General features: G+C 38.2%; 1 protein-coding gene across 2 annotated transcripts in view; it reads right to left on the bottom strand.

Annotated features, from left to right (window-relative positions):
* The window catches only part of IFT140 (intraflagellar transport 140), a 173,062-nt gene that overhangs the window by 100,212 nt on the left and 58,299 nt on the right, over window positions 1-14,551 (bottom strand). For both annotated transcript variants that reach the window (XM_072599983.1, XM_072599993.1), the window contains exons 13-14: window positions 9,384-9,511; window positions 5,858-5,975 (exon numbers count right to left, since the gene is read on the bottom strand). In XM_072599983.1, the coding sequence (XP_072456084.1) occupies window positions 5,858-5,975; window positions 9,384-9,511 (246 nt within the window). The remainder of the gene's footprint in view (window positions 1-5,857; window positions 5,976-9,383; window positions 9,512-14,551) is intronic.

The raw sequence follows: 14,551 nt of genomic DNA, 5'->3' as shown, positions 1-14,551 counted from the left end.
AAAAGAGACTAATCCAAATGGCAAGAGATCCAAAAAGCCAATGAAGAGAAGAATGCCTTAAAAAGCAGAATTGACCAGAAAAGGAGATCCAAAAGCTCACTGAAGAAAATAATTCCTTAAAGATTAGAATGGAGCAGATGGAAGCTAATGACTTTATGAAAAATCAAGAAATTATAAAACAAAGCCAAAGGACTGAAAAAATAGCAGACAATGTGAAATGTCTCATTGGAAAAATAACTGACCTGGAAGATAGATTCAGGAGAGACAATTTAAAAATTATTGAACTACCTGAAAGCCATGATCAAAAAAAGAGCCTAGACATCATCTTTCAAGAAATTATCAAGGAAAACTCCCCTGATATTATAGAACCAGAAGATAAAATAGATATTGAAAGAATCCACTAGTCATCTCCTGCAAGAGATCCCGAAAGGAAAACTCCTAGGAATATTGTAACCAAATTTTAGAGCTTCCAGGTCAAGGAGAAAATATTGCTAGCAGCCAGAAAGAAACAATTTGAGTACTGTGGAAATACAATCAGGATAACACAGCATCTAGCAGCTTCTACATTAAGGGATCAGAGGGCTTGGAATATGATATTCCAGAAGTCAAAGGAACTAGGATTAAAACCAAGAATCTCCTACTCAGCAAAACTGAGTATAATACTTAAGGGGGAAAAAATGGTCATTCAATAAAATAGAGGACTTTCAAGTATTCTTGATGAAAAGACCAGAGTTGAATAGAAAACTTTATTTTCAAACACAAGAATCAAGAGAAACATGAAAAGGCAAACAGGAAAGAGAAATAATAAGGGACTTACTAAAGTTGAACTATTTACATTCCTGCACAGAAAGATCATATTTGTAACTCTTGAGACTTTTCTCAGTATTAGGGTAGTTGGAGGGATTATATACATATAGACAGAGGGGGCAGGTATAGGTATATATACTGAATAGGTAGGGATGATATCTAAAAAAATAAAACTAAGGGGTGAAAGAAGAATATATTGGGAGGAGAAAGGAAGAAATAGAATGGGACACATTATGTCACATAAGAGACAAGAAAAAGCTTTTTCAATGGAAGGGAAGAGGGGAGGTGAGAGGGAAAGAATGAACCTTAATCTCATCACATTTGGCTTAAGGAGGGAACAACATGCACACCCAATTTAGCATGAAAATCTATCTTACACTACAGGAAAGTAGAGGGGAAGGGGATAAGTGGAAGCTTGGGAGGAATGATAAAAGGGAAGGTAAATGGCAGGAGGGGGTAATTAGAAGTAAACACTTTTGAGAAGGACTAGAGTCAAAAGAGAATAGAATAAATAGGGGACAGGATAGGATGGAGGGATATATAGCTAGTCCTTCACAATATGACTGTTATGGAAGTGTTCTGCATAACTACACATGTATAACCTATATAGAATTGCTTGCCTTCTCAGTGGGGATAGATGGGGAGGGAGGAAGGAGAGTAGCTGAAACTCAAAATATTAAAAACAAAAGTTACAAATTGTTTTTACATGTAACTGAGAAATAAGATATTCAGGCATTTGGTTATAGAAGTCTATCTTGTCCTCCAAGAAAATAGAGGGGATAGAGATAAGAGAAGGAAGGGGTGTGATAGAAAGGAGGGCAGATTGGGGGAAGTGGTGATCAGAATGTTCTCTGTCTTGGGATTGGAAAAGGGGAGAGAGGGGGAGAAAATTTGGAACTCAAAATCTTATGGAAGTGTCAGTTGAAAACTAAAAATAAACCAATTAATTAAAAAAAAAAACAAGTTGATTTCCAAAGGGAAAAAAGTAAGCAAGACAGACTTTCAAGTTTGATCTGCATTGTTACCATTTTCTCCATCACTTTCTTAAAACTAGACAATCAACAACAACCCAAAAAAACCTAAGCCCTGATTTGTAGCATTTGTCAATTTCCAAAGTATACCTGCTCACATTGAAAATTTAACAATTACCTCTCCTGAAGTCATTCTGGAGCTGAGTCCAGAAGCTTACCATACATCCAAAACAAAACCTAGTATAGAACTCCTGTTGCTCTATTCTGTGGGAATACACTTCAGTGGTGCTGTATCATTTCCTATTCTACAAAGAGGCAATCTGTTCATTTCCCCAGACCTTTTCCATTGATGTCACCATGCTGTAATGGTAATTTCCTATTCATTAATAGGCTTAAATAACATGGAAGCCTAAGTCACATGTGGTGGGAGGGCTTGCTGAATGGGTGGAACAGGAAGGGTGGGGTGGAGCAGGGAGAAAGTTGGTGACAGTGGTTAGAGTAGAGGAGAGAGGATGCAGGTAGGCACAGCTAGTCTTATAAGTATTTATGGGAAGGGGGAGGAGGGAAAGGCTTGGGAATGGCTTTGTCCCCTATAGTGCTAATGTGTATTGACTTCTTGGTTACTATGATGGATTTGGCTTATTGGTGTTGGGATTTGGCTTTCTGATTTCTGAATAAATGTTTTTTTTCCTGCTTTCTATATAGAGAGTCTGTTATACTTTTCAGTTCAGAACTATGCCAACATATTCATAGTTGCCCTCAGTGCTGTGAATATTGCCTTGGTGATACACATACTGTCCTGAAGCTCCCTGTGCTCAGTAAGAGACTAAAGAAATTCTATCCCCTTTTTTCTCTTTTCACTCAAGCTGAATGGAAGGATATCTCTAGCTTTCCTCTATGTCTTGCCTATCCTCATTCCATTTGAGTGACTTCATTAGCCCTTCCATTAAAAAAGAATTCACTTTAGAAGAATTCAGATTTTAGCCCATGGAATATGAATTCAACTCTTCCTTCTCCTCTTTCACTAATTCCCTTCAGCCTCTTATATCCTTTTGTCCTTTGATGCTTCTTCATTTTTTCTTTAACTGCCTCATCTTACTCTTGAAGGATGAGAACTGAATTCATTGCTTAGTTTTGTTAACAGTACACTTACATACCTTCTTGTGTTTCCCTTGCTTGGGTATACTGGTAAGTCAAAAGCTCTGCTTCTCTTTATTACATTTTGGATGAATGACTAAAATGCCTCTCCTTTGTTGAAGGGGGATTTTTAAAAATTGGTTACTAGGTTTAGCTTTGCAGGATGTTATTTTGGGCGTGTATCTTGATTTGATTTTCAGAATCACAAATTCCAATCTCTGTCTTGACATCATAATACAGATGAGGAGTAGAACTAGGATATTAATATTGATTTTCCGACACAGTTAAAGGACTTGGTAGCTTATTAATAATAAGTAGCATTTATATAGCACTTTAAGATTTGCAAAGTTCTTTATATATGTTAACTCATTTGATCTTCACAACTAAACCCTGTCTGGTAGGTGTTGTTATTATCCCCATTTTAAAGATAAGGAAACTGAGGAAGGCAGAGATTAAGTCACTTGCCCAAGGTCATTTAGCTATCAAGTTTCTGAGGAAAAATTTGAACTAAAGTTGTCTTACTTCCATGTTTAGCACTACATCCATTGCACCACTTAGCTACCTCCATAACTGTTGTTTGGCACTGAAACTCTGGAATTTAATCACTATATGTTTCAGGGGGTTCTCTTTGGCAGTGATCTGGTGAATCTACACATTAGAGCCTTACTTTCTGTTTCTGTATTTCTAAACAATTTTCTTATATTATTTTCTTTGATATAGTACTTACAATTTTAAACTTTCACTATTTTCTGAGAGATAGATGATGCTTAGACTCTCCTTATACACAGTCTTCAGAGTCAGCTGTGTCAGTCTCTTCTTCCACAGTTGTTGTCTTTTGCTTTTGTACTGCCAAATTTTCTTCCACCTCTACATTTCTGAGTTCCAAATCTGTTTTTCAGTACCTTTATTATTTTGCATTCTCCATTTTGTGTTCCAAGTTGTCGATTGATTTCTGACCAATCTGTATCTTCCTTTAAAATTTCTCTTTTGAACCATTCTGGAATTTACAATTATTCCATGATCTTTGAAAACATACAGAGTATATTTTCTTGCTCAATTTTTTTTATTGGGGATTTTTTCCCCTTTCCTTTAAAACATAAATTTCATTCATTATGTTGTGATCTTTTCCAGAATGTTTGCTCATTTTCTCTTCCATTTTATGACTCTAGCTAATGGTTTATCTGCTTGGTGGATGAGATTATACCAAGTTTTCTCTTTTGGGTCTCTCCCCCACCCCTTTCTCCTCTATTCTTGGGACCCTGAATCAGTCATTCTCAGTATTTGGTCCCGTATTCTTCCATACTCCTAGTTTATGTGTTCTCTTGTCCAGACCCTCAGCAATAGTTGGCCTCTGGACCTTCTTAAGTTGGAGCTAAAGTGTGAGCTTGTCTGGGTTCCTGTCATGGGGAGAGGATATACCTCAGTTTTTGGCTGTATTCTTTACTGCCATGTTCCCTTTCTGTTTTGTTACTGGACAGCTACTTTATATGGGGGTTTTATATTAAATTCCTGACATGAACAAAGAGGAACTATTTCAGTAAAACCTTGAAATGTAGGTCTCTTAGACTGTTGCCAGTTGCACATGTAATCTTGCGATGTTTAAGATAAATGGGAATGTCAAGTAGTTTGACACTGTTCTATCTGAAGGCATTACATTACGTGGAGTTGTTACCATCTTTTTTTCTTTTTGCTATATCTTTAATTACTATAGATTTTGGTACATTTCTTGATGTATTTTGTTTATGAAATGGGGGACACATACTGAAAATGACTACACTGACATCTTTCGAATTACCTGGCTTTCAACTCTATCTGCATAAACAAACTGAAACTAAAACCAGGAAATAAATGGAAGAATAGACATTGACACAGATTTATAATAATTTCTTAAAGAAGTTCAACTGACAATAAAAGAGCTTTGAGCACTCCTCAACTAGGAAATATTTGAGCTCTTAGCTAAGCAAAGACATATGGCAAGAAAAGGCAAGAGTGATTTAGCCTATCAGTCTGTAAGATCTAATGTAGAATATCAATGGAAGATTATGAATAGTATTGCCTCATAAAAGTCAAAATCAGTGGTGGAACAGACAAGTTTTGAGAAAGCTTTGTGCGGGCCCCACCAAAGCAAAGTGTTCCAGAGAGTATTAAAGGATGAAACTGGAAAGAAGACAACAAAGAAATGAATGGTAGAAACATCTGTAAAGAGTTCTTTCTTTTTTTCTTTGGAATGAATGAAGGAAAAGGCATTTTTAAAGCACTTACCATTCCAAAGCACACAAACACCAAAGTCCTTGTGCTCAAGAAGCCCAGCTCTAATTGGAAGAGAGCAGACACATACCAGTGATTGTGACCTGGGAGGGGTGTTCTGCACACAGGGATGGTGGGTTAAGTCATAGAGGAGTGAGAATACTGACACACTTAAAGATTTATAAAACAAAATCTTCACCATCGAAGAAAGAAGAGACACTACCACATTCTTCTCTAATATCACATTATTATGCTACATCAGGAAATATAAATGGTAGCCAAATAAATGAAGATTAGCAGGACAGCTAGACCAGAACAAGTACACGAATACAAATGACACCATTTTGAAGGAGTTGATCAATCAATTTGGAAAGTAGGGAGGCGCCAAGAACATGGAAAAAAAATGTGCTAACGAGGCAGAAGGCAGGAGGGGAGGGGAGAGGTAGGCTAGAAACTGAGAAGAACGTTGAAGGCACAGGAAGTAAAATGCTACAGAGGAATGAGAGGAGTTGGGAGAAAACAAAATGCAAAGAAGACATATAAGAAAAGGCAAAGAGAAAAGGAGGTAAAAGTCATGATGAAACTAGTAAGAATATAAGTAGCAGAGAAGTAAGAGAAAAAGGTGGGCCCATTTCCTCAAGTCCCTTCCTGGTGGGATCTCTCTGCACAGAATCCACTGTGGCCTCGTGCCTCACCTTGTGGAGGAGGATGCTGATTTTGTTACCATTGGAGTTACATTTGATGGAAGAGATGCCGCCTATGCCTGGAATTAACTCCGCCAGGTTCTTGCAGTTGCAATGCACTTTGGCCTCTCTGTGGAATCAAACAAAATTACTTCAACATAAGTGTTACTATCATGTGTATTTAATATTCATTATTCAATAATGGGTAACACAACCTAGTAAATGAAGAATGCCTACTGTCTATACTAGGACACTGGGTGGATGGATGATGCACAGGCCTAATTTATCAACACATTAGTTCTTGCAGACCCTGAAAATGCCTAAGGGCTCAGATCTGAACCGGCAGTGGGAACAGGCCACTCTGGGAAACAGCACCATGTTTTTAATGGCCCCAAACCGCCTCTTGAATCAAAAGCTCACCTTTTAAGCAACAATAGTCTTTTGGGACAGTTGTACGCTATACCTCATGGAATATCAGTTTTCTACAAAACATAACTGAAAATTGCTCAAAGGCCAAAGGAAGAGGTATGGTGGGTATAAGCTACAAAAAACTGCACAGGACAGGTGGTGTAAAAGATGTAGGATCAGAAAAGAAGATCAGCTGGCTTTGCAACAGGAGCGAGAGATTACCATAGAGCACCTTGTAGGCTCCATTGGTGGCCATGCAACATCAAGGAATCAGAAGGCACCATGGTATAGTGGACAGGGTGCTGGGCATGGAAATAGGAAGACCTGAGTTCACATCTCAGTGTTATATGAATGATTCTGGGCATGTCACTTAATCTTTCTCATCCTCCATTTGCACACCTGTAAAATGAAGGTTATTTGTATAGCACAACCTCATAAGGTTGTTATAAGGAATAAATAAAAGTGTAAATGAGCACTATGCAAATCTTAAAGAACATTCTATTACTGTTATCACTATTAGAAGAAGGAGCCCAGCAGGTTGGGTTGACACTCTTAGATTTAAGGGGTTTAAGGGATTTCAAAGACAAGAGCTGCGGATGATGACTGGGTTTAGATGGGGAGGAGAGAGTATCTACGATAAGAGCACAGACCCAGTGAAGTATCCAATATTAGGTCACAGAACAAATGGCTGTTCATCTGGACGGTGTGGGGCTTATTTTCATTGGGCTGGAAGCCTGTTAACAAATCAGTCTCCAAATTCTGAGTGGTAGCTATGTGCCCACCAACATACCAATATCAGAAGACAAACTAAGTTTATATTTAAAACTGTAATGCCCATCTTAATATGTGGCATGAAAATATTCTTTGTTTTATCTTTCTACCCTCAAAGATATCTCACTCCTCTGACATAAAAACTGATACTTAGCTTAAAAACCACATCTATTGAGCAGGTGGACTTCAGAAAAATCCGGAAAGACTTATATGAACTGATGCTGAGTGAAATGAGCAGAAACAAGAGAACACTGTACACAGTAACAGCCACATTATATGACAACTAACTTTGATAGACTTAGCTCTTTTCAGCCATACAATGATCCAAGAAAACTCCAAAAGACTCAGGACGGAAAATCCTATCCACATCCAGAGAAAGAACTAGGGAGTCTGAATGCAGATTGAACCATACTATTTGCTCTCTCTTTTTTCTTGTTTTGTTTTTCTTTCATGTGGTTTCTTCCATTCATTCTAATTTTTCTTTACAACATGACTAATGTGAAAATGTTTAAAAAGAATGTATATGTAGAGCCTTTATCAGACTGAATGCCATCTTGGGGAGGGGATATGAGAGGGAGGCAGAGAAAATTTAAAACTCAAAAGCTTATGGAAGTGAATGTTGAAAAACAAAATTAAATGTGTGTGTGTTTGTCCTTCATTGCCGAAGAAGACCAAAAATTATATAAATTAATTTAAAGAATAAAACACCACATCCATACCTGTTTCTAAAATTGCAACTGATTAATAAGTGTCAGATAATCTGATTATATCATATTAGATATTTATATATTCATGCATGTAATTATACATTGTTTTGCTTTTAGAAAAAACAAACAATGGAAAAGATAGAAAGCAAAATTAAGGAAACAGTAAATGGGTTACTGTGCTGCTTTAAATATAGAGATGGCAGCATGGTGGAAGGCAATGAAGTCAAACTCGAATAGAAACGGGACCACTCATCTCTGATAAGGATACTTGAGAGCCACATATTGACTTAGTTTTAAAATTTAATTTTAAATTTAATTTAATCTGTATTTTGTTGTATTTTTTTTTATTTTGTCAATTATTTCCCAATTACATTTTAATCTGGTTTAGCCCATACCTAGGAGGATCATGGACTGTGTGTTCAACATCTCTGGTAGTGGAAAGGATGCTAGATCTGGATTCAGAGGACTGGGATCTAAAAGTTGGCTCTATGTACTATCTCTCTGACTTCAGACACAAGGACTAAACCTGACCAGATTCAATTTCCTTTTCTGTCACGGCAGGGAGTTGAACTCTGAAATCCCTTCTAAGTCTTTGAGTTATTTTTGCAGTAATGATAAGTTTATACTCATCCAGTTTTTTGTCTCTGTCCCCTCTTGTAAACAACAGCACCAATTTGGAAGATATAGGTGAGTCAAGAGATTTCTAATCCATGACTGTGGCCATGTTCGTACTGAAATAATTAGAATGAACAGTACAAAAAGCCAAGTATTTACACAACATGCAAACCTAGCCTGGCATCCAAGTTGGTATGCAGCATGTTAAGCCAGAAGGAGAAATCATTTAGTCCAACACTCTCATGGAAGCAGCTATGTAGTGTGTGGATAAAGTGCTAGACTTGAAGTCATACTAGCTGTGTGACCCTAGGTAAATCATTTAACCATCTAACCATTTTCCTCTATAAAATGGGGATAATGATAAGCTATCTAGAAGAGTTGTTATGAGGATCAAATGAGATATCTATAAAGTACTTTAAAAACCTTAGAGTGCTACGTAAACTCTAGCTATCATTACTTGTCAGATCAGAAAACTGAGGTCCAAATAGGTTAAGTGATTCGCCCAAGACAACAGTTAGCTGGTTCACAGAATAAAAACTAGAATCCAGACCTCTTGACTCCCAGTCCAGGACTATTTCCATTATATCATACTGGCTCTCTGTCAAAGTCTTAAGATTATCTCACACAGGTAAAGAGATTGAGAATTTAAGCTAAGAGGTAAAAATTATATAGTAAGTCAAAAGCAGCTCCCCAAACTGAAAGATCTGTTCCCAGCTTACCTCACAGTTTTTTCTCTCCTGTCTTCTTTTGAGGTTTTCTTGGCAAAGATGCTGGAGTGGTTTGCCATTTCCTTTTCTAGTTCATTATACAGATGAGGAAACTGAGGCAAACAGGGTTAAGTGACTTGTCCAGGGTCACACAGCTAGTAAGTATCTGAGCCTGGATTTGAACTCAGGAAGATGAATCTTCCTGACTCTGGCCCAGCCCGCTGTCCACTGAGCCACCTTGCAGCCCTGGCTTATCTCTCACTTTTTTCTCTCCTGTCACCTAATCAAGTTCAAACACTATATAGACTCTTATTTGGGCATCAACAGTACCTTCGGGAGAGATCAAAACTTTTAAAGTGAGCCAAGTCTGTTCCTACAACCAGGAAATTCCCACAGACATCCAAGGAGCATGGGTTTCCCTCTGTCTCCGAAAACATTAGCAGCTGCTTGACAGTTCCCTGGGGAAAAGAGAAAAAAGAAAAAAATCATTGGAGGAACTTAAGGAAGGGTACATTGTATTCTTATCAGTCAGTCAGGAAATTCTACTTCATTCGACTCTATAGACATGTGGGCTTTACTGCTAATGCTCCACACTGCTATGAGAGTGAGATTAAATACTTGGTAGTGGTGTGTGTGAAGTGTGGGTAGGATGTTTCTTTACAATTTAAGGCAATTCAATCCTCTCTTTAAAGATTAAGGTGTAGTGAGGCAGCTCCTTTTTAAGTTGACTGTTCCTCAGAGTTCATTTTAATTTGACTGATGGGCATATGTGTTTTAACAAAGATTATTAGAAATAAGGAAAGGGTAATTTACATATTTGCTTCAATTTCTTTTATTATTTCAACCATATTTATGTATGTTTCCTATGATCTACTAGTGTGAATGGATTTGAAATTTAGTTATTTTTGAGACAGAAGAAAAATGTTTTAAAATCTACATCTTATTATCCTTTATAATGTCCATGATTTTTAAACAGCATTTTATTTTTTCCAATTACATGTAAAGATAATTTTAGCACACATTTAAAAAAATCTTGAGTTCCAAATTTTTTCTCATCCTCCCTAAGATGGTAAGCAATTTGATATAGGTTATACATGTGTAATCATATAAATATATTTCCATATTAGTCATGTTGTAAAAGGAAAAACCTACAAAAAAATAAAGTGAAAATAGTAGGTTTCAATCTGCATTTAGCCTCCATCAGTTCTTTCCCTGGAGGTGGATAGCATTTTTCATCATGAGTCATTTGGAATTGCCTTGGATCATTGTATTGCTGAGAAGAGCTGAGTCATTCACAGCTGGTCATTGTACAATGCCATTGTTACCGTGTACCATGTTTTCCTGGTTCTGCTCACTTCACTCAGCATCAGTTCATATATATGAATTATCTTTCCAGGTTTTTCTGAAAATCCACCTGCTTATCATTTCTTATTCTTCCATTACATTTGTATACTACAACTTGTTCAGTCATTCCCCAACTGATGAGCATCCCCTCAATTTCTGATTCTCTGCTACCACAAAAAGAGCTGCTATAAATATTTTTGGACAAAGAGGTCCTTTTTTCTTTCATGAAAAATCTTTTTGAGATACAGACCCTGCAGTGATACTGCTGGATCAAGGTGTATGCACAATTTGACTGTCCTTTAGCCACAGTTCCAAATTATTCTTCAGAATGGTTGCATCAGTTCACAACTCTACTAACAGTGTATTAGTGTCCCAGTTTTCTCACATCCTCACCAACAGTTATCATTTTCCTTTTCTCTCATATTAGCCAATCTGATAGGTATGAGGTGATAACTCAGAGTTATTTTAATTTGCATTTCTCTAATCAATAGTGATTTAGAGCATTTTTTCATATGACTATAGATAGCTTTGATTTCTTTACCTGAAAACTACATGTTCATATCCTTTGACCATTTATCAATTGGGGAATGACTTGTATTCTTTTAAATTTGTCTCAGCAATATTGCTTCTAGGACTGAATCCCAAAGAGATTATAAAAATGAGAAAGAGTCCCACATGTACAAAAATATTTATAGCAGCTCTCTCTGTGGTGGCCAAAAACTGAAAATCAAAGAGATGCCCATCAATTGGGGAATGGCTGAACAAGCTGTGGTATATGAATATAAAGGAATACTATTGTGCTATAACAAATGATGAACAGGAAGATTTCAGAGACTTGGAAGGACTTATATGAACTGATGCTGAGTGAAAGGAGCAGAACCAAGAGAACTTTGTACAAAGCAACAACCACAGTGTGTGAGGAATTTTTCTGGTAGACTTAGTCCTTCACAGTACTGCAAGGACTTAAAAAATTCCCAATGGATTCTTGAGGCAAAATGCCTTCCACATCCAGAGAAAGAAAGAAGGAAGGAAGGAAGGAAGGAAGGAAGGAAGGAAGGAAGGAAGGAAGGAAGGAAGGAAGGAAGGAAGGAGGGAGGGAGGGAGGGAGGGAAGGAGGGAGGAAGGGAGGAAGGAAGGAAGAAAGAAAGGAAGAAAGAAAGGAAGGAATTGGAATGAAGAATGAAGCAAGCTATTTTCTCTTGTGTTATGTTTCATTTTGTGTGGTTTGGTTTTATGGTTCTCCCATTCATTTTAATTCTTCTATGCAACATGACTAAGGTAAAAATGTATTTAATAGGAATGCATGTGTAGAACCTATATAAGATTGCATGCCATCTCAGGGAGGCAGTGGGGAGCGAGTGGAGAAAAAGAGGGGGAGAAAGCGGGAAAAATCTAAAATATATGGAAGTGATTGTAGAAAACTAAAAACAAATAAAATAATTTTTAAAAATAAAAATAAACAAAATAAATTTGTCTTAGTTCTCTACATAGTTGAGAAATTAAGCCTTTATCAGAGACATGTGATGGAAAAATTGTTTCCCAGCTTTCTAATTTTCTTCTAATTTTGGATTGCCTATGATTTAAAAATAATCTCTTGTATGCAGTTTTGTAGTTCATTTAACATGATGCATTCTCTTTACATTTTATTTTATTCAATATTAGATTTCATCAGATTTTTTGTGAAAATAACTATATTATTTGTATAATATTCTCTCTCTGGGCTGGCCTCCCCACCCTCATCCCTACCCCCCAGCCATGACAGGTTGGGTCCCCAGATGGACGATGGATGGCTACCACCACTCTCAGGATTCTAGGGATGACCATAATACCGTAGCTATGAACTCTCATTTGTATGTTCCCCCTTAACATTCACTTAATAGATTCAATTAGCTTTCCATAAAAATCAGTTAGTCAAATGTCTCAGCAAGAACAACAGTTATGAGATATTTCCCCACAACCTGGGGTGCAATATCCCACAAATGCACACAGAGTTTGTAAAGGGAAGAGTTGACATGAACTTCAAGAGCAATAGTAGTGAAGCACGGATTTAGGGCACACACAGTCATCGTGGTGACTCACAACTCTGTAACTGCAGGGGCTCAATGGTCTCCTTTTCTGGGGGTGCTCATACAATTCTTTTGAGGTGTGTTGGGAGCGACCAGTAAGCCCCTTGGCAGCTTTGCTGGCTAGCTCCTTCCTTGAAGGGCACAGCCTCTCTGCTGGACCAGTAGCCACTGCAGGATGAAACTGAGCATGTGGTCTGGCTGCCACTAGCATATCCCTGGGCTCATCTGTTCCTGGGCTGGGACAGGCAAGACCCTCAGATGCTGGGTACACATTGCCAGAATAGGACAGGTAGGACATTGGAGGTGCTGCCATGAAGCTTCCCTGGCTGGGCCAGACAGATTGCTCAGTCACCAGGTTTTTCTCAAGGCATGGTTTCTCTGTGGAATGGGTCCATCTGCTAGATTCTCTGGGCCCAGTCTTTAAAGGGAAGCAGTGGTCTGTATGACCTTGAGCCTGTTGCTTAGCAAGGTGTCACCCTTCTCTTTTCAGCTGGAATGTTACAACATGCTTTCCAGATAGGCCAATGACACTTGACCTAGGATTGGGAGAAGGTAACCTCCTCTTTCATTTGTTCTAAGGTTTGTCAACTTCAGGCAGGGGGTTTAAGAGGTCTAGCCTGTCCTATTAAACAGACCGTCATGGTCAAAGGTAGCTTCCTTCAGTGAGGACTTCCACCCTATTTATGATGACCACTCCAGGTTTCAGATTCCTGTTGGATTTTATGCAGAGGAAAATCTGTGAATATAACTACTGAAGTAGTCTGTGTGCAGGGGGCAAATTCATTATTTCATATATAGGTGAGCTATTCAAGCCTCAGACTATTTCTAGGGTGTGGTTTTCTCTTCATATTTCAATGTCTGTTTTATGCCCCTTACAGACATTCAGTCTTCTTGAAGACTAAAAGAGAAAAACCATTCTATCACCCTTACACTTTATGAGATTATTGTGAAAAAGAATACGATAAAAGCCTGTGATTATAGTGGTAAGAAAAATGCATGTGGTAAACACCTACTAATTATCGCATCAGATTAAGTGACTCAAATGATCTTCCTTCTCTAGACTGCTATCACTGTAGGCCACATTGTAGGGTACTTCTAAGAGAGTGTTAGGAAGATGGATAGAAGGTAATAGGTCAGTTAAAAATCTCTAGGTAAGGTAACAATTTCCAAGAGCATTAGAGAGGGAAGAAGTAAACAGCAGACTGGGGCAGTGTGGTTCCTACCACAGCTAGACTAAGGCTTCCACAAGGCAAACCACACAAATTCTCATGATGCCAAGCTGCCATTTCAAGGGGCTGTAAGCCTCTCATGGTCTCTTTTCTACCTTCTAAAAGTAAAAACCTACATGTTGTCCCCCAGTCAAAGGATCAAATGCTCTCCGGTGTCATTAAGCCCTGATCACTGACTTAGCTTTTCACGATTTTTACTTATTTCTCATGGCTTAGGAAGGCACTTTAATCATAACATGTTATAGTCATAGGAAAGGAGACCAGAGAGGAGATATCAGCTCCTCTGTCACCTCAATCCAATGGGGTTCAGACTCTGGGAACCTCCTTGAATTCTCCTAGCATTACCCCACTTAACCTGGCCTTTCATACTCAAATTGAATTCTCCTTGAATCTCCCCACTTAACTGGGCCTTTCATACTCAAATCTGTGGCCATGATCTGTTATCTCTTGATTGCCCCCACCTGCTTCCCACCCAAACCCTCCATTGTCTCATATCTCCTGATTGCCTCCAAGTTTCCAACCCTTGACCAGTCATCCCCTCCTTGGACTTCTCCTCAAGACCCTCCCAAAACCACTCCTCCCATCACCCTAGACTACCAGACCACCCCCAGATCTCTCCTACAGTCTTTTCTGTATTTAAGTTCCATCTCCCCTCCAAGAAGGCACTCAGATTCAATCCAGCTTAGACTCTGTTTAGTTGAGATTCTATCTGGCCGACTTGTGAATACAAGCTTTACAAATACTTAGGCTTCTTAAGAATCAACCCACTATGGTGAATCTTTAATAAGCTTTGTCTTTTTTTGGCTTTAAGAAGGCTTGAGTCAAATTCATTCGAGCAGGACCTGACATGTCGGTATTT

Source organism: Notamacropus eugenii, chromosome 1 (assembly GCF_028372415.1).
Source record: "Notamacropus eugenii isolate mMacEug1 chromosome 1, mMacEug1.pri_v2, whole genome shotgun sequence".
Taxonomy (NCBI): Eukaryota; Metazoa; Chordata; class Mammalia; order Diprotodontia; family Macropodidae; genus Notamacropus; species Notamacropus eugenii.
This window is presented reverse-complemented; position numbering and strand designations above follow the sequence as displayed.